General features: G+C 37.2%; 1 protein-coding gene across 1 annotated transcript in view; it reads left to right on the forward strand.

Moving 5' to 3' along the window:
• Positions 1-21,570, forward strand: part of ANKAR (ankyrin and armadillo repeat containing) — a 58,407-nt gene that overhangs the window by 28,300 nt on the left and 8,537 nt on the right. Inside the window, exons 10-20 of the mRNA XM_088830821.1 lie at positions 1,420-1,628; positions 5,982-6,086; positions 7,445-7,686; positions 9,478-9,646; positions 13,001-13,242; positions 13,402-13,555; positions 13,640-13,801; positions 15,182-15,288; positions 17,281-17,403; positions 20,299-20,457; positions 21,393-21,510. Coding sequence (XP_088686947.1) covers positions 1,420-1,628; positions 5,982-6,086; positions 7,445-7,686; positions 9,478-9,646; positions 13,001-13,242; positions 13,402-13,555; positions 13,640-13,801; positions 15,182-15,288; positions 17,281-17,403; positions 20,299-20,457; positions 21,393-21,510 — 1,790 coding nt within the window. The remainder of the gene's footprint in view (positions 1-1,419; positions 1,629-5,981; positions 6,087-7,444; positions 7,687-9,477; positions 9,647-13,000; positions 13,243-13,401; positions 13,556-13,639; positions 13,802-15,181; positions 15,289-17,280; positions 17,404-20,298; positions 20,458-21,392; positions 21,511-21,570) is intronic.

Here is a 21,570-nt window from a genome sequence, read left to right on the forward strand (position 1 = left end):
GAGCTACGATGCTGGAAGGGACCCACTGGCAGGAGGGCAGTGGCAGCGTGGACCTGGAAAGGGTAATATAATCTGATAACCTGTTTTTCAAGTGAGGGAAATCAGAGCAATGGTGTTAGAAGTATTATAGAAGTAATCTTTATTCCTACCGCTGGGTAGGAGAAAGAAAGGAACAGGAAGACAACATTCTTGTTCAAATAGAAAAGGGAGAAAATGAAGAGATGTTTACTCATAAAGGACAAGTTTCCCCTGGGCCCAGGAAAAAGAGGATAGAGGAGAGGCCTGGGCCAGCTGGATATTGGTGAGTTCAAGGACAGGCAGCAAGAGAAAGGGGTTAAGAAGGCATGGGTGTAAGGACTAGAAAATTAATATTTGAGGCCATGTAATATGGTGAAAAAAGGAAAGGAGACTATGTATGAAGGCTGTGCTAATAAACTGTTGGCACTCTCATTCTTTTACGGACAATAAAGTAATCCAGTTTACTTAAGGTCGCACTGTTACTCAACAGATCTGTTAGTAAAGTTACAGTCGAGGTTGCCTTGACAAAGAGAGCCCCAAGTATCTGTATTTTAAAAAAGGATCACTGTAGTTCTTTTTCGTGAAGGCTAGGTTGACAGTCGAATGCTGGTGTAACAGGCTGGCAGTATGAGAAACCCAGAGGTCCTGTTGTTGCATCTTCAAGTGTGGTTTCCCTATTCTGGTACAGAATGACCACTTCTGCTTTCATTTTTATGCCTGCATTCTAGCCTTGAGAGAAAGAGAGAGGAAAAGTAACGGCACACTCCATTCCTCTTTAAGGAATCGCCAGGCAACTTCTACTAACACCACGCAGGCCAAACTCATTCGTGTGGCCATACCTCTTCACGTGGGAAGCGAGGAAATGTGGCACTGGGCTAGCCTGTCTTGTGCCCAACCAAAAGACCTTCACTGCCTAAAAAGTAGATCCTGAGTTTTTGACAAAAACTGTTGGTTTATGCTACACTGAGGAAGCTGGCCTTTGAGAAGTGGACATGAGTTCTAAAGAGACGGGTTGACACACGATCTGAGCCTCAGTTTCATCATTTGTAAAATGGACTGATCATACTTGCCTTGCTTTTTCACCTTCATTCATAGACTTGTTGTGAGGGATCAATGAGATGGCATATTCTAAGAACTCTGTACAGATTATATCCACTTCTGAACAGATTCTAAGGCATGATAATTAAGTTGGGAGGGAGGGTGGTGCAAACACTAAGGGCAGCTAAGGCCAGGGAGGCAAATCTATTTACCTGTGGTTTATACAGAAGAATATACTGTGTAAGGAAGAGAAGGTGATGTAGCAATCAGAGTTCCTCCAACAGCAGGTTGGATAGCTTTACAAAAAGTAACTTTGACACTATATGTGTGCTCAGTTATTACGAGGTTTCCCTCCGTTTTTAGGAATCAGTGTACGCCACTGCTTCTTGCTGCCACATCAGGAGCCCTGGACTCTATTCAATACCTGCTTTCTCTTGGTGCTAACTGGAGAAAAACAGATATTAAAGGAAATAACATCATTCATTTATCAGTGCTAACCTTTCACACAGAGGTGCTCAAGCATATAATAGAGTTAAATATTCCTGAACTTCCAGTTTGGAAAACATTGGTAGGTGAGTATGGAGCACATACTCTCTTTATAAATAAATGTTCTTATCATTATTCAGTTTAATTATTGATACTCACTCTGAAATGGAACAAATAAAGCATGCATCATATTTTGAGTTAAAACCAAAAATACAAAAATACTGAACTATTTTTGTATGTGAAAAATTAGTTTTATTTCTGAATTAAAATAAAAGAATAATAACCCAGATGATAATTTATACAATTATATTTATTTTTACTTTTCCAACTTTCTCCAAAAGTAACCGTCCTCTGTTCCATCAAAAAAAAAAAGAAGAAGAAATAGGAAACTAAAGTTTGAGTAGAAAATACAAGGTTCATTCTTCACCTCCTAATTTTAGAAACAGTTTCAGCAACATCTTTCCTCATATTTTGATAATATTGTATGAAAAAATTATATTTGAGGTTCACCCTACTCAATTTTTATTTGATCTATCCAGAAATATTATAAAGGTAAGAATTACTGGCCAACTGAATGTACACATCTAATTTCACTCCCTCCTGAGTCCCAGCTGTAATTACACGGCAATTACATAGCAGCAAGCAAGCACTGACGAGGAAGCCAGAAGAAGCAATAATATGTTGGAAGCAGACAGGCAAATCCTAGGACTCAGCAGACCAGAGAGCCCCATCCCAAGCCAGCGGTGGGAAAGCTGAGAACATCCCGGATTCACACTACAGATCCCCACTAGGCTGGCTGGAGAGCTTTCTGCAGAGGCTAACCAGGAAACACCTACAGATCTAAAGAGGGAATTCTCTCTGACTAACTGGAAACTGTCGGGCACGACTGAGCGACTGAACTGAACTGAACTGACTGAACTGGAAACTGGGAATCTGAACCAAGAGAAAAGCAAAGCGAATTTCAAAGATGACAGCAAAGGGAAGTTCCAGAATGGAAAGAGTGTACCCAGACCAGCAGGAAAATGTGGGAGGAATGATCAACAGGTACAGAGAAAACTAAGCAGATGAAATAAAATAAGGAAATTATCACCTCTAGGTGATACACAGATATATGTTTATATATATACTATCTATAGACATAGATAGAGAAATAAATGTGTATATATACTATGTCAGCCCAAGAGATACTGGATAGGGTTTTCAATGTTTATTTGTGTTCATATATATCACTGTATTTATTTTTCTTCTCTGATTGCTGAGGCTAAGACTTCTAAAACTCTGTTGAATAGTAGTGGTGAGAGTGGGCACCCTTGGCTTGTTCCTGACTTTAGAGGAAATGCTTTCAATTTTTCACCATTGAGATTAATATTTGCTGTGACATTGTATATATGATGCATATCTATCTATCCATGTAGGTAGATGTATATATCTATAGCGGAGATGGCAATGGCACCCCACTCTGGTACTCTTGCCTAGAAAATCCCATGGGTGGAAGAGCCTGGTAGGCTGCAGTCCATGGAGTCACGAAGAGTTGGACATGACTGAGCAATTTCACTTTCACTTTTCACTTTCATGCATTGGAGAAGGAAATGGCAACCCGCTCCAGTGTTCTTTCCTGGAGAATCCCAGGGACAGGGAGCCTGGTGGGCTGCCATCTCTGGGGTCACACAGAGTCGGACACTACTGAAGTGACTTAGCAGCAGCAGCAGCATATATCTATAGATATGTATATATAATATATATCTATTTAAATCTATATCTATATCTGGGCTTCCCTGGTGGCTCATCTGGTAAAGGATCTGCCTGCAATGTGGGAGACCTGGGTTCAGTCCTTGGGTTGGGAAGATCCCCTGGAGAAGGGAACAGCTACCCACTCCAGTATTCTGGCTTGGAGAATTCCATGGGCAGTAGAGTTCGTGGGGTTGCAAAGAGTCGGACATGACTAAGTGACTTTCACTTACTTTCAAATATATATATATATCTGTATATCTATATCAGATATATAGATATGCATATATATACTATCCATAGATATGTATATAGATATTATGTATATCTATATATAAATAGTATAAATATACCCATGTCTATAGATAGTATGTGTGTGTATATATATATATAAAATATAGGAGAAACTAAGAAGAATATCTTGTTACTTTTGATAAATGGAGGCCTGGCGTGCTGTGATTCATGGGGTCACGGAGAGTCAGACATGACTGAGCGACTGAACTGAACTGAACTGAACGCATTTGAAATACAGTGGTAAGTTGGATCATAGAAAAGCAAGAAAATTCCAGAAAAACATCTGCTTCTGCTTCACTGACTATGCTAAAGCCTTTGTCTGTGTGGATCACAAAAACTGTGGAAGATCCTTAAAGAGATGGGAATACCAGACCACCCGACCTGCCTCCTGAGAACTCTGTATGCAGGTCAAGAAGTGATAGTTAGAACCAGACAGGAAACAACGGACTAGTTCCAAATTGGGAAAGGAGTACGTCAAGGCTGTATATTGTCACCTTGCTTATTTAACTTCTATGCAGAGGACATCATGTGAAATGCTGGGCTGGATGAAGCACAAGCTGGAATCAAGATTGCCAGGAGAAATATCAATAACCTCAGAAATGCAGATGACACCACCCTTATGGCAGAAAGTAAAGAGGAACTAAAGAGCCTCTTGGTGAAAGTGAAAGAGGAGAGTGAAAAAGCTGGCTTAAAACGCAACTTTTAAAAAAATGAAGATCATGGCATCTGGTCCCATCATGGCAAATAGATGGAAACAATGGAAACAGTGACAGACTATTTTCTTGGGTTCCAAAATCACTGCAGATGGTGACTGCAGCCATGAAATTAAAAGACGGTTGCTCCTTGGAAGAAAGCTATGATGAACCTAGACAGCATATTAAAAAGCAGAGACATTACTTTGCCAACAAAGATCCGTCTAGTCAAAGCTGTGGTTTTTCCAGTGGTCATGTATGGATGTGAGAGTTGGACTATAAAGAGAGCTGAGTGCTGAAGAATTGATGCTTTTGAACTGTGGTATTGGAGAAGACTCCCGAGAGTCCCTTGGACAGCAAGGAGATCAAACCAGTCAATCCTAAAGGAAATCAGTCCTGAATATTCATTGGAAGGACCGATGCTGAAGCTGAAGCTCCAGTACTTTGTCCACCTGATTCGAAGAACTGACTCATTGAAAAAAGACCCTGATGATGGGAAAGATTGAAGGCAGGAAGAGAAGGGGACGAGGGTGAGATGGTTGGATGGCATCACTGACTTGATGGACAGGAGTTTGAGCACACTCTGGGAGTTGGTGATGGACAGGTAAGCCTGGTATGCTGCAGTCCATGGGGTCACAAAGAGTTGGACATGACTGAGCGAGTGAACTGAAGACATTCTGGCCTCTAACAGTAATAGCCTAATGGTACAAAAAAATTCTTGACAACCATTCCTTCTACAGCCATTGATGGGAAGTTCTGATAATGATGTGAACACAATAGCCATGAACATCTGGCCCCTGCTTCATTGCTTCATGCTCTTAATTGCTCTCTCTCACCACACTGGCCATTTCCACTGTCAGTAAAAGAAGAATTAGCATTTATTAGAACTTTCCAGGATTAGCTCTTGCAGTGGAATCTGAATTTTAAAAGAGAATACCATGGAGTCAACTACCCAGGTAGGAGCTGGGACTGGATTTGTTATTATGGGGGCTGGGTAAAAAGAGATGAATGAAGATATTTCTATGAGGCTTTGTTTGCACCAGATAAATTGTTTAGAATCATGGGTATTTGTAATATTTCCCATCTGGAGTATAAGTTCATTCAAGGTTTTTAAAAGTATCTTCTTCATACTCAGGCAACGTATAAAGCTTCATATGTGATTTAATGCTGGGAAAGACTGAAGGCAAACGGAGAAGAGGGTGGCAGAGGATGAGATGGTTAGATAGCATTTAATGGACATGAATTTGAGCAAACTCACGGAGATTGTGGACAGAGGAGCCTGGCATGCTATAGTCGCAAAGAGAAAGACACAACTTAGCAACTGAACAAAGACAACAGATTTTTACTGACAGTAATGTAGTTTACTTTGCTATGCTTGAAAACCTATACTCAAATTTTACTCAACAACTGATTTCAGGCATAAGAGCTATATTATTTTCCAGTTGATTTTTGAACCATGTGACTAGCCAATCTAAGTCATTCAGTCCAAAGAAAAAGAATTTTCGGACATTTTATACTAATTATATAGATTATTGACTTTGAAGATCATGGGTGTTCAGTCTGTCTAAGCGCCTCACATGCAGAGGGAAATTTAAAGAATGCAGTTGGTGGTGATGTTGGTGATCTCAACTCATGGCTTCGCTTGGCCTATACAGAAACAGAATCAATCGTTCTCTTACCTCTTGTGAAATTACAACGTGTATTTTTCTGTTGAATACTTATCAGAAATGTTGCAGTGCGAAAGCTATAAACGAAGGATGATGGCTGTCATGTCTTTAGAAGTAATCTGCTTAGCAAATGATGAATACTGGAAATGTATTTTGGATGCAGGTGATGTAAAATCTATTAACTATCTTTAACTTATGATATTTTATGTAGAGATGTGTTCACTAACTTTAAAACATATTTTTAATTGTGAAGACAACTTTTTAGTTGATCTTAAGTTTCTATTTTTTTTTCTAAGATAATTCCCTTTACCTGTAAACCTTGAATTTTATATTTCAAGTGAAAGTGGCACAGGATCTAAAACTATATAAAGCCCATTTCTCTAAAACTTTGCAAGCTTAAAAATTATATTAAATTAATTCACCATACTACCCTTACATTTGCTTTCACTTAAAAATTATCCCTTTTCTCTATTTGTACACTTTATTTATAAAAATAGCAGTTACAGTATCAGGCCTGGGTGTGTAACTAGCTCTGCGCTTAGAACTTAGACTGATTGCTTACTTTTCTGTCTGCTTAATTTCCTCATTAATAAAATAGTTACTACCTCATAGGATAGTTTTGAGAACAGCACTACCCATTATAACTTTCTGAAATGATGGAAATATTCTATCTACACTATCCATTATGGTAGCCATTACTCTAATGTGAATATTGGGCCCAAATGAGATGCTTCAGAAATATTGATTGTTTGAGTAAATGAATGAATGAAAAAGGTATAGGCAGTCCCCTAACATGTTCCTAAAAACAAGTACAAAAAGTTTCGTTCAAAAAAGTGAACCACAGATAAACAAGTCATGATGCAGGTTTCATTTAAGGTAGCTAAATACATACATTTACATTTAACTCAGATGACCATTATATCTACTAAATACATACACACATCCCTAATTATGCCCATTACATTTCCCCTGTGTCCTGTGTGCTTGTTAGTGCTTTTCCTCCACATTGAACCTAAGTAACAAGCATCCAGCTGAAGCCATATTTTCTATGTTCTCCGTGTCCAGTGATTTCTATCTTTGAACCAATTGTTTTCATTTTTCACAGCTGCTTATATAAAATATGGGTAAAATATAATAAAGTGCTCAAATAATTGCATATACCACTGCCACGCAAAGTTGATGCAATAACTAAAAGTGAACTCTACCATATGGTAGCTCAAATAATTTATTTTTCAATTATCTTAAGCCAAAATTCAGTGTTTCAAAGGTGGCTTAGTGTTGCCAGTATGAAATGTATGATTGTGTGCTGTGTGAAAACCAAATGTGTAGACAATGAGAACTGCCCATACTACAGACAAGACAGAAAAGTGCATTTGTGTGGTTTCAAGTGATAGTTTTGTAAATATTTCATCAAATTATTTGCTAATTGTTTATATGGCAATGCCCATAAATAATGTCTATCATGATAAATTGACTACAAATAGTTACAAACCATGCTTTTTCTTGATCTTTTCATTGTAGGCACCATTCCTCCATTAATCAATCTATTAAAAGGCTCCAAAATAAAATTACAATGCAAAACAGTTGGGTTATTGAGTAATATCTCAACCCACGCAAGTATAGTGCATGCTTTAGTAGAGGCAGGAGCCATTCCAGCTTTGATTAACCTACTGGTTTCCGAGGAACCTGAACTACACTCTCGATGTGCTGTCATTCTATATGATATTGCTCAACTTGAAAACAAGGATGTTGTTGCCAAACACGTAAGCTCTTTTCATAGAACATCGTTTTGACTGAGTGACTCACTAGCTTCTTCCATACTAGCTTCGTATGGAAGCTAGAAAGATGCCCATTTCATTCTGCAGTGGCCCTCATAAACTCCCAGGGGAGAATCCCAATCTCAGTGAGGATGCTAAGAGCAAACCAGCCCCAATACCATGAGCACCAAAGTGAACAAGAACAAGAGCTCTGTGCCCAGAACAGGCACAGTGAAGGGTGGTGTGTCAACCATGTTCTGAAGTCCCGCGGTTTGATTTTATTTCATTTCCCCCCACCCATTCCTACCTTCCTTGTCTCTTGCTATGTTTTTGGCCTTATTTGTTTTTGTGTGGACTACTGTTTGTCTTTTATATCTCTTCACATCTTTCCTGGGCTTTTCCAACTCATCTCACTGCCCCTTGTCTCAAAAAATCTTCCCTGAGCACAGCTTCTCTTCTGTGCACCCTGGTTTTATAAAGGTGATTGCCTAATATAATTTCTTCACTGAAAATATCAAAATCATTTTCAGTTAAAGTTTTTCATCTACTTTGTGATATATTTTTTCTGATGAGCATTTTTTCTCTTATATTTGAACAGATCCTGTTCTAGGTCCTTTTTGATCAGTACTTACCTTGAATGAGATAAGTTCTTTCTAATCTAGCTATTTGCAGGAAATGCATGTGGGAAAGAGCCCAAGTCCATGTTCTAGGCTACAAGAATATGACATAGGATGCAGGGTTGTATGCATGGGAACTTTCAGCTTTGCTTTCCCTTAGCTGACAGCGATTTAGTACCCATCATGTCGTTTCTGTTACCTCCACAGTACAAAAATCTGTCTCTTTCTTTTTATCTCACCAATAAGTCTACTTCCTCTAAACATCTTATAATTCTTTATTCACCCTTTCCTTCTGTAATTTTCAACACTTTATGACTAACTGGCCCAGGGCAGGTCCTGCTGCCCTCCTCCACATTCATTTCTATTGTTCCAGGCAGGGAAGTGTGTGTGTGTGTGTTCCTGTCCCTTAAAGCAGGGCCATTTACTTCAGAAAACTGTGTTCCACCAGTATTTCCTGTAGCCAGTGGCCAGGGGACATGGCTCTCATCTCTGTAGGTTACTCCTAAACATTCATTATCGCTCAATATTACAGATGTCTCCTAGCTTTACTGAAAATAATGTTGCACTTCTGTTTCTTGTCTTACTGCTAGTAGGGAAAAATGCCATCTTTACTCCACTTAAAATTAGTAAACTATATTTACATTTAAAAGGAATATTTTGTGTTACATAAATATAACTGCCAATTACCAGTGCAGTGTATACAATGACAGATATTTCCAAATGGGCATTGTATTCAATTGATATTACTCAGTTGTTTCACTTTTAGATACTTAAATGTTACAGTGAACTTGCAGCTTCAAATTATTTTGGTATAAAGGAGGCTATTTGAAAATATATTTATAGGAACTTCCCTGGCTGTCCGGTGGTTAGGACTCTGCACTTCCAATGCAGGTTTGATCCCTGGTTGGGGAACAAAGATCCTACATGCTGCATGGCACGGCCAGAAAATAAGAGAAAATATAATCATAGAATACTTACCTTAAAATTAAAGTGTCAGATATGCTCAAAGTTGTGATAACTGTCACTTAATGTACCATATCAGTAAACACATTTGTTTATGGGCAATTGTTCTGTCCTAAATAAGCAGATATTTATATCAAGAAAGATTATAGACTTGTGTTTCTAAATAAAGATGGCAGACCTCCTAAATAAATTTGATTATAATACTATTTTTTTTTAGAATGGAATCCCAGCTCTGATAAATCTCTTAAACTTAGACATAGAAAGTGTGCTAGTAAATGTGATGAACTGTATGCGGGTCTTATGTATGGGAAACAAAAATAACCAAAGAGCAGTGAGAGACCACAAAGGCATTCCATACCTTATTTCATTTCTGAGTTCTGATTCAGGTAAGTCTCTATTTCCATATATTTTAAAGAGACCAGATATATTAAGTGAAGCAAATAAAGGTTTGGACTTTTCATTTATGAATAGATGTCCTGGATTTAACTGAGGATGGATCTAGACATGTGTAATATAACCTAACTTCTGAAACACTTAAATTTAAACTCCTGAACTTATAAAAGGAATTGATTCTCAAAGCCATTAATTTATAAAATGTTGAACTAGACATTTTAAAAAATGGAAACATTGGCACAAGTAATAAAAATAATGTAGTTAATATGCCCAGGGATGCCAGTAGATGTCTCCTTGGGTGAATAAGACACATATTGATCATTGGAAGCTATTTTTCAGGTTACATAAGGTCTTTAGATTTGCTGTGAGATATTGGATATCAAAATTCAAGGTAAGGAGGTAATTAGGCTAATTGTCAGACTCTGAAGTGCATATAAATTCCAAGAACACCAAAAGCTATGAGGCAGTTTCTGCAGCTACTGCAAATGGTCTTTTAGATTCTTTAAGACTTTTCTCATCCCAATGATCATACACATGACAGTGTAAACTTCAAGTCTGTGGTTTCCCCCCACATAAGGGGGATAAAAATTGGGAGAAAGCAGGAGGAATAAAAAACTGGGGAAAAGCTTGTATGTTTTCCTTCCTGCTCAGTTTATCATCTTTCTTTCTATTCTGACTCTCTAAGAATGAATACAGAATAAACTATGTCGGCTATAATGTAAGACAAGGTTATGGATAAGGGGTTTGTTGCAGAAAGTTTTCTTTTACTTTAGTCCTTCAAATTAAGCAATTATCATCTAAGAATCTCTTTCATGTAGTGAAATCATTTGAAAGTTCGTTTCCTTTGTTACAAAGTCATAAAGTCATTTCGAATATGTTCACCTGTCTCCTCATCCTGCCTAATTCTCTGCGTCTATTCCTGTGTATTGGGTAGGTTGGAGAAGCGGCCTCACGTAGGAGATGTCCTATGGAGTGCAGCAGCATGCTACCTTCTGGCCATCAGACCTAGAGGCTCAAAGAGGACCCTTATGTGAGCTGTATGCCCCCTCCTGTTGTAGTGGGGCCAGCTACACTGGTAGGCAAGGCACACTGGTAGGCAAGGCTGGCCTCTGGTCTCATTGACTGACTGAGAGGCCCTGCCTTGTGTGGTTGCTATGGGCAACTGGTGGGCAGGGCAGGCTCTGATGGGCAGCCAGTTGTGAGGCCTGTCATGAACTGGTACAGGCAAGCTGGTGGGAGGGGAGGGGCAGGCCCCTACCACCGATAGGCTAGAAGGAGGATCCCAAAATGTGCCTGCCAGCATCAGCACAGTAGAGGGAGATCACAAAACTAGCTGTCTCCGTGTCTCATTCCCCTGTGGAGTGCCAGCTGCCTCCTGCTTCCCCTGGAGGTTCTCCAAGATGAGGAAGTAGGTCTGACCCAGGCACCTTTCAAACTGCTGCCTCTCTGCACTGGGCCTCGGAGCGTGTGATATTTTGCATGCACCCTTTAAGACAGTTTCAGTTTCCTTCAGACACATGAAAAGATGTTCACCATAACTAATCATCAGGGAAATGTGAATCAAAACCACAATGAGGTATCACTTCACATCTGACCAAAGGGCTATCATCTGAAAGATAGCAAATAACAAGCGTTGGCAAGGGTGTGGAGAAAAAAGAACTCTGGCGCACTGTTGGAGGGAATGTAAATTGGTACAGCCAGTATGGAATAGGACTAACAAATGATCCAGCAAATCCACTTTTAGGTATCTACACAAGGAAAACTTAAAGCCTAATTTATAGAGATAAAAGCACCCTTATGTTCCATGTGGCTCAGCTGGTAAAGAATCTGCCTGCAATGCAGGAGACCTGGGTTTGATCCCTGGGTTGAGGAAGATTCCCCTGGAGAAGGGAAAGGCTACCCACTCCAGTGTTCTGGCCTGGAGAATTCCATGGACTGTAGAGTCCATGGGGTCACAAAGAGTCAGACAGGACTGAGGGACTTTCACTTTCATGTTCCACGCAGCATTAGTTACAATAATCAAGATATTGAAGCAACTTAAGCGCCTATTGATAGATGAATGGATAAAGAAGATGTAGTATATATACACAATGGAATATTCACAGTTACAGAAAGAATAAAATCTTGCCATTTGCAACAGTATGGATGGAACTAGCTAAGTGACATAAGTCAGACAAAGAAATACTGTATTCACTTATATTGGAATCTAAAACTGAAAACAAATGTACAAATAAAACAAAAAGTAGATACAGAGGAAGAAAGTATACTTTTTCTCATGTAGATACAGAGGAAAAAACTGTGGTTGCCACAGGCAAAGGGGTTTGGGGGTTGTGTGAAGTAAGTGAAAGGAATTAAGAGGTACAAATTTCCAGTTATAAAATAAGTCATGAGGATGTAATATACAGCATAAGGAATATGGTCAATAATATCAAAATTACTTTGTATGGGAATAGACAGTTACTTTCTGAGGTGATAGTTTCCTAGTATATTGAAATATTAAATAACCATGTTGTACATCTGAAACTAACATAATGTCAACTATACTTCAATTTAAAAAAGAGAAAAAGGGGAAAAAAGAAAATGAATCTACTGTGAATGTATTCAGTTATCCCAATAATTCATAGGACTCTATGCTAAGGGGAAAAATACATGAACAGGAAGGAAATGTGCCAAGATTTTTCCTAAGCATTTTTTAAAACAGTGAAAAGTTAGAAACAACCCATTATTTTTAAAAATGTAAATGTTTAAGGAAATGTGAGACATGCATTAATGGAATATTTAGGAGACACTGATGTTCATAAAGAATGGGAGAAATTTTTTTTACTGGTAAATTAAAATGCAGGATACTGTGTTTATAGTACAACTGTGTTAAGTACAACACTATCTAAAGTTATCTACGGTTTCCCTGATGGCTCAGACAGTAAAGAATCCACCAGCAATACAGGAGACATGGGTTCGATCCCTGGGTTGGGAAGATCCCCTGAAGGAGGGCATGGCAACCCACTCCAGTATTCTTGCCTGGAGAATCTCCATGGACAGAGGGGCCTGGCGGGCTGCAGTCCATAAAGTCACAAAAGAGTCAGACACAACTGAGTGACTAAGCACAACGTTGTCTATATTTATATAATAATATATATTATATATTTACAAAAATAGTGGATGACATTACATGGAATGTTTGTGCTTGGGTGGGAAAGTCTGAAGAGTTTTATTTCTTTTTTTATTTTCTAAATTTTCTAGACTCTATATAAACTTGACTTTTAAATATGGAAAGCTAGTGATATGCTGCATGCTTATATTCCACTTTTTAAAAGATTTATTTAACTGGTTCTTGAATTCATTTGAAGATGTGTTGACAGCTGTATCTTCTGTTACAATTGCTGAGGTTGCTCGTGACAATAAGGAAGTTCAGGATGCTATGGCTCTGGAAGGAGCCATTCCTCCTCTGGTGGCTCTGTTTAAAGGAAAGCAGCTTAGTGTCCAAGTGAAGGGTGCAATGGCTGTGGAAGCACTGGCAAGTTACAACCCTTCTATCCAGAGAGCATTTCTAGAAAAATCATTAAGTAAATATCTTTTAAAACTTCTCAAGGTAGGAATTTTATTACTTTTCATTTTTCTTAAAGTATTCAATATTGAATTTAGTTAAGTGAAAACTAAAACCAATTCTAGGATAAACGTTTTATTAAACACACATTCCTGTGGTATTCAGTAAATCCTCATTGACTGAATGGAATATTTTTTTAAATAGGCGTTTCAAATAGATGTTAAGGAACAAGGAGCTATAGCACTTTGGGCCTTGGCAGGACAAACACTAAAACAACAAAAGTATATGGCAGAACAGATTGGATACAACTTTATCATAAATATGCTTTTATCACCATCAGCTAAAATGCAGTATGTCGGTAAGTTATGTTCTGTGCATAAATCTACACAATACAGAACAGGACTTTGGAGGGTTAGACATGTTTCCTGCTTTTCTTTGTCAGGAGGTGAAGCCGTCATAGCTCTAAGTAAGGACAGCAGGATCCACCAAAATCAAATATGTGAAGGGAATGGGATCGCACCACTGGTCCGCTTACTAAGGATTAGTAAAATAGCCGATGGCACACTGCTGAGTGTCATCAAAGCAGTGGGATCCATCTGTATTGGTTTGTAAATTTATTCTCAGTTCTAAAAATATAAGTAAGGTACTACTCTTCCTCCCTATCCCTACTGTGGCAGCCCTTAACCATATCTAATCTGTTATAATGTTTTTATTTCTCAAAGACCTTAATGACCAAAACTGATGTAATTAAGCATAGTATATCAGTCTTGCTTTGAATTCTGGATAGAAAGAGAAACGAGGACCATGAGCCTTGGCGGTTTTGACTTAAAGCCATCTCTTATTTTTAAGTTTAAGGGAGAAATATTTCTTATTTTGAATCTTAGGAACTGTATGTTTTTGAAGATCCAGAAGTGCTTCTAACGCCGCAGCACATTGTTCTTTCCATTCTCTTTCCATAGTTATTCTTTGTTTATGCAGTGGCCACCAGGTCTTGTTGCTCCTTTCTTTGCAAAGGAATTAACCTCTCTATGATCACACGTATTTCTTAATTAGGCCTTTAATATCTCCCAGCAATGTTTTATAGCTTCCAATGTACCATTCTTGCACAATATTTTGCCATTTTTATCTTAGGCATTTCATACAACATGCATGCCACACTCCCTACCTCAGAGCCTGGTGCACCAGGCATTCAGTACTTGTCTGTTGAATGAAGAATATTCATGTAATTACTGTTTGTGTGCATCTCCTGGGGGCCAATGGAAAAGGGGAGTAGGGAACAATGAAACGAGTATTCTTTGATGCTCCTGTTCCCTTATTTGCTTCAAACTTCACCGGGTAATAACAAGTAGGTGCTTTCTCTTCATAGTTCCTAAAGGGGCCCTACCTGGTACTTATATTTAAACCTGGTACTTATATGTAAACCCACTGTATTTGTAGTGTGGAATTTATTGGTAAAAGAACAAACTTTAAATTGCTCGTTCACGTCCACTAGAAAGATGATTTGAGTCTCTTAATTGAGATTAGAGCTGCAAATTAAAGTAGTATGCTTAGAAGTAAGATTATCTTTTCAGTATGAGTATTTAAGGAATCCAGAAATTTTAACCAGGTGATTACTCAAGTTATTTTTATAAAAACAAACTTTTAATGGAAAACAGTAGCAGCTATAAGCTGAAGTACCTTGCACATAATTATTTTTTTAAAATAAATGATAGCTATTACATTATTATTCCCTGATAGTCCAGCACTTCTAATTTCTTAGTTTTGTGACTATTAGAAAACTGTTCTAACAGTAGATTTTCCGGGATTATTCACTTTGCCTTTTAAAAAGTTAATTAAGGTAAAATAGTGTCAATAAAGCATTTCCTTTTGTAATTTACCAACCATACTGCTAGGACACATAGAACCAAACAGACTGAGCTATGTTTGACTTTAACATTTCCAAGATGGTGAAAATGTTATCTCATTGAGATGTGGATTCTTACAGGTGTCGCTCACACAAGCAATCCTATTAGTCAACAGTTTGTTGTAGATGAAAATGCCTTTCCAGTACTTATTCAACTACTGAGAAATCACCCTTCTCCTAATATTAAGGTATATACAAGACTTTTGTGTGATATAGTAAAAATTAACATAAATGACTTTTTAAAGAATAATTTTTATCTTTAGGAAAGCTCAGAAGTATAATAAAAATATCTAACCTTTTAAACAAAACCCTATTTTTTTTAATTTATTTTTTCATTGATGGATAATTGCTTTAACAGAATTGTGTTTTTTCCTGCTAAACACAAAATCCCAGAAGTTCTAAACAAAACAATTGCCACAGAAAGAGGTTTTGTGGATTCTTTGATACTTCAAAAGAAAAAAAGAAACAAACCTGAATTCTGGGGAACTGGGTTAATTTTCTTTTTTTTTTTTGGGTTAATTTTCTTATCTAGATTTTAAGACTAGAATGCCAAAAACAAAAATATGAAGGAAATTAAAACCCCTTATTAAAGTGAAAAAAATTGCTACAAAGATAGTAGCAAAGATATTTCTAAATTTTACTAAAATGTGGTTTCTTCAGATTTCACAAGAAAGTATCAGTCTTCTGTCCTTACTTATCGAAGAAGTTTTATTCCTCAGATGTTTGATTATTCACAGAATTTCTTCCCTTCTTCCTCAGATGCTTGTTGCTAAACCTGGGTGGGGATAATGAGGATGTGTGATTTATGTAGTAAAGTTTCTCAAATATAAAAGAATCCTGTCAGTGTTTACACCATCAAAACAGCCCTCCTTCCACCAAGCAACCTGTGTTGGCTGGCAGCAATACTTTTCTCAAGGGTGGACACTGCTAGGAATTACTGAGTTGCTGAAGAGTCCTTCATTCTTCCATTTACTTCTAGTTAAATGCCTTTAGTAAAATGACATTCACATCTATTAAAATCCTTTACCAAGGTTTTAGAAATTCAGGATATCTATACTTGGCCACACAAACTATAATGACAAAAATTTATTTTCGCTTTAAAATTTGGTAAGGGCTCTGCTGGAAACCAGAAAATAAAAATAACATATGAAGAAAATATATAAGTAAATATAGCATGATTTCTTTTAAGGAAGGTGTTTGTTATTTTGTTATCAGAAAAGATGTTATACATTATCTGGCTTTTTCTTGTCATGAAAGAGATTATGTCATTACAGAAGTTGATTAGGGAAACAAAGAGGCACATGCTAGCACTTTTTGGCTTGAATTATATGTAAAAACTGCACTGACTTTCAAAGTACAAATAAATTTCTCAAGACTAAGGAAAATGACATACAAAATCCATTTTTTATTTTAAAATGTACATTTGCCTGGCAAAACAGTTTACTTCAGTTGCATCTGTCTATATTTTAGCATATATTTTCAATGAGTTGTTAAACTTATTAAAACAGAACATAAATATTTAACATTTTAATACTTTTCCTCAAGTAAGTTTCTATAGTAAATATTTGTGCAATAATAATCAAGCTTTTCAAATTCACAATGCGTTTTATAGAAATCCATGGTGTAGTACTTAAAAATTTGTCTACTGAGCCCAATAATACCAAGGTTCATAAACAGTCTCCTTAAAGGGCTTCAGAATGTGCCTTAAAGGACTCCAGAACCAGAAGAAGAAAACTTCCTCTGGATTATTCCCCAATGGTTGCTTCAGTTGAAAGCATTCCATTAGAGCATCACATCTCAATGGTCAGTAGCTGACAAGCACCATGCTAGGAAATTTTTTTTTAGTTTTTTTTTTAGATGTAGAAGGAATGCAACTATGCACTTATGATAAATTTCTTCTCACGTACTGCAGGCCCTGGTTACCTCCCCCTGTGCCCTCACATGGAGCTTTGTGGTTGTGTGGTACAAAGAAAGATTATTTTCTCAGCTGTTAAAAATTATGAGGGGAATTTTTCCAGAAGTTGTAATTGCCACTCTCTAAATACTAGGCAGAGAAATGTAATTAATGGTATTCTATGGTATCTTTGAATTGGTATATCCTATATAAATATTTGAATGATGAAATGTGTCATTTGATAAACCATGAGTGAAAAATTTATTTCTGAAAATTACATATGTAGGTTGAAGTGGCGTTTTCCTTGGCATGCATTGTCCTAAGGAATGATCTCTTACAGAAGGAATTACAAGAACATGAAGGATTTGATTATGCTGATGTCCTTTATCTTCTTCACTCAGAAGATAAGGTAATAACTTTATGAAATGTTAGAGCTCATTTAGAAGAAAATGATTTTTAGACTACATCCTTAAAATCTCATCATCTTTTTCACGCAATATTCAAATGTATTATTTAAAAAATGTAAAATATCTTTGTAGGTTGTTAGTTTGTAATGGTGTAATAATATTGTTCTATATTTTTCATAGTTGTCATATTTCACCTTTGAAATGTAGCAATTTTAATGCTTGGTGACAAACCAAAAAACAAATCTCTTCTGTCCTGGATGCATCAAATTTCAACTTAATTTTCTGACCTTTCAACCTTCAGTCATCTACTTCTTACCCAGTATTCTAGAGTGGTGGTTCTCAAACTATTTGTGATGAAGGAATAGCTTTTTCCCCAGCAATCTGTTGTGAGGAGATAATTTTAAAGCAACCAAACTGTAAATTTTGAAATAATTTTAGACTTTCCATAAATCTGCAAAAATAGTACAGAGTGTTCTGAAAGTACACAGCTTTCTTGGATGTCAATCAGGAAATTAACATTGATACAATACTACTAGCTAATCTGCAGACTTCATTTAACTTTTGCCAGTTTCTCACCAATGTCCTTTTCCTATTCCAAAATCCAATCCAGGATCCCACATTGCATCTAGGAATCATGTCTCTTTAGTGTCCTTTAGTCTGTGACACTCAAGTCCTTTGCCTTTCATGACTATGATATTTTTGATGAGTCCAGGCCAGTTGTTTTCTAGAATGTCCCTCAATTTGAGTTGTCTGCTCTTTCTCATGGTTAAACTGAGGTCATGCATTTTGGCTGAGAACACCACAGTCTTCGCTCACTTTCCCAGGGCGTCACTGCGGGGAGTCCATGATGTTGGTCTGTCTTATAACTGGCTGTGTTAACGTTGGGTGCCTGATGAAAGTGCTGTCTCCATATTTCTCCCTTTAGCTACAGCTCTTCCCTTTGTAATTAATGAGTATTTGGAGGTGAGTGTCTCTGAGACTATGGAAATACTGTGTTACGCAGTGTGCTTTTGCTCACTGGTTTCAGGATACATTGATTCTATAATAATTACTGTGATATGCCTAATGGTGATTTTAAATTTTTTTCCTTTATTATTAATTGGTATTTAGCTGTAAGGAAGAGCTGTTTCTTTTAAGTATTCTCAGTTTCTATAATCCTTTTGTCAACTATTTCATGAACTCTCACAGGTCTATGGGCCACACTAACCCTAGGGAAACAGAGAAACTCCCTAACTATTGTTATTCTACAGTGCATTGAGCAATAAGGAAAGAACACTGCCAATTATGTCTCAGCTCAGGGAGATTTTGAGGAAGAAAGGAGAGTGGTAAAGGGGAGAAATGAGGTCATTGTATTATTATTTTTTAAACAGAATTTTACTCTACTGCAGTACACAAAAAGATGGAGCAGTGCTGCTGTAATATGGGCAACAATAGGGTAGGAACTCATCTGACTGACTTTCTAAACCACATTTGCTCCCTCTACTCTGTTCCATCTGCATGCTACTCTCATTAACCTGCTCCTCAGAGACACCCGTGTTCTCCCTTTCCTCCTGCTGCCCATTCTACTTCCAATCATTCTATGGCTCCTCCCAGGCTGATACCATTTGCGCCCCTCTCTGGACCCTTTCCCTCTATACCTAATACTTTTCTTCTTGCCTGTGATCAGGTGACTACTTTGTAAGTTGTTGCTCAGTTGCTAAATCATGTTCGACTCTTTGCAACCCCATGGATTGCAGCCTGCCAGGCTTCCCTGTCCTTCACTATCTCCATGAGTTTGCTCACTTGAGTTGAGTTGATGTCCATTGAGTTGATAATGCCATCCAACCATCTCATCCTCTGTCGCACACTTCTCCTCCTGCCCTCAGTCTTTCCCAGCATCAGGGTCTTTTCCAATGAGCTGGCTCTTCTTGTCAGGTGGCCAAAGTACTGGAGCTACTCTGTATCAGATTACTTGGTGAGTACATACTTTTTATTATGGAAAAATTCAAACAAATAGAATGACAAAGTAGCATACTCACATATTCCCATGACCTGTCTTCAGCAGTTATTTCATTTATATATTCCCTCACTATCCATATATTACTTTTGAAGCAGATCTCAGGAATCATATACTTTTATCTGTGAATATTTCATATGTACCTACAGCATTTTAATATGATTAACAGTGACAGAAGAAAACTCACTAAGATTAATGTTCTCTCACACTGAAATTAATGGTTCTCTCTCTCTGTACCACAGTGTTCAAATAAAATATTAAAAATAAGATTTAGTGATAAGATTCTATCTTTTGGGTCTTTCTAGAAGATCAACCATACTTGTAAATCTTTGGCAAATGGACTGCCAAAGGGAAAATTGACTTTTGCTCTGTGCCCAGTCCCAGAATGTTAAAATGCGATTTTTAAAAAGGAAATCACTTTTTATTCTCCCTTAGAATTCAGCAGAATTTTACAAGTAAATTTATTTTAAGAAATGAGCGGGATTATCTCAGAATGCATAAAATTCAATATGTATCATGCTATACAAGATAAATTTTAATTTTTATCAGTTCTATTTTGAAATGTTGAAATAAAAGTCATAAAAAAGTTGAAGGTTAATAAAATTATGGAGATTCCTATTACCATTCAGGTATTCATTTACATAATCAGTAATCTAACATTCCATTTAAAAATTAAAAATTTTTTCTCTTCTTTTCTCCCTGATACCACTACCTAATTCTGTTTTATCTGTTCAGTAACATTCTGGGGCAACTCTACTACCCGTTTTCCCCAATAATGTCTTATTTTAGTCCAAGAGATAAGAATGAAATGTATCTTAATATGCAAGAATTCAAAACCTATTGTCTTGAGTAACATGGTAAATGAAGTAAGTTAAAGATAATGCATGTCTCCTGTTTCCAGGATATTTGTTTAAGAGCAGGCTATGCATTAACCCTTTTTGCCTTCAATAATCACTTTCAACAATACTTAATATTGGAAAATGGAAAAATGAGCATATCAATTTTTGAACCTTTCCTTGAATCAACAATTGAAACTGAGAAGGCAATGGCAGCATTTCAGGTATAAATTTGAGGGTTAAACTTTCAAATCAATATATCTTTTTAGTGAAAACTGGGAAGTTAGAAAAAACATTGGATCTGGAAAATATTAACTGATTTTGTAAAATTCACAGTATTTTTTATACCACCCCCTTCCACCTCGTAAGAATTCCATTATTTATGAGAGTCCTTCATTTATGTAGAATTTTACAAGGTTAGATGCTTCCCTGGTGGCTCAGTGGTAAAGAATCCACCTGCTAATGCAGGAGATGCAAGTTTGATCCCTGGGTCAGGAAGATCCCCTTGAGAAGGAAATGGCAACCCACTCCAGTGTTCTTGCCTGGAAAATCCCATGGACAGAGGAGCCTGGTGGGCTACAGTCCATGGGGTCACAAAAGAATTGGACATGACTTAGCGACTAAACAACATGATGTGGGTTTTTTTGTTTGTTTTTTACAAATTAATAGGCAAATTTGCCTCATCTGATGCTTAAAACAACCCCATCAGGTTGACAGGCATGTAGAATTATTTTCATCACGCCTATTTTACCAGGCAGTAGGTAGAGAAACAAGTTTTCTAACTGTGGATCTCTAGCTGATCACCTGATTCTTCAACCATGTAGAGAACCATATGTCTCTGGCTTCTTGATCTTATTCTCTCTCCGTCTATCTCGTGACCTTTAGGAGAAGTGTTTTCTGTGAACCCATACTTTACAGATGCAAAAGTTGCAAACATTGTGGAAAGAAAATGGAAGAATAATATGGCCTACGATGGTTACTCAGTAATCAGATAGGGAAACACACTCTGGGTCCTTGCTGCACAGCTTGCGTTTCTTCTATTGGATCATATCAAATTGACCCTGTTACTTTCCTGAGAAGCATCCCCTCAGAAATAAAAGGTTAATTACAGAAGCTGAGTAGAAAATGTTCAATGATTGTATGCTTTTTAAATTTTCAGATTATTGTATTAGCTAAAGTCATTATAGATGTGGACCACATTACTTTGACTGCGAGAGGTGTTACTATTTTAGTTGACAGTCTATATTCAGCTGATTCCACTACTATTGTCTTGACAGGTAAGAAATAACTAGAAGTCAAATATATCCACATAAAACTATTTTCAAAAAAGTTTTTTT

Source organism: Moschus berezovskii, chromosome 2 (assembly GCF_049115385.1).
Source record: "Moschus berezovskii isolate FMDL1 chromosome 2, NW_MosBer_1.0, whole genome shotgun sequence".
NCBI lineage: Eukaryota > Metazoa > Chordata > Mammalia > Artiodactyla > Moschidae > Moschus > Moschus berezovskii.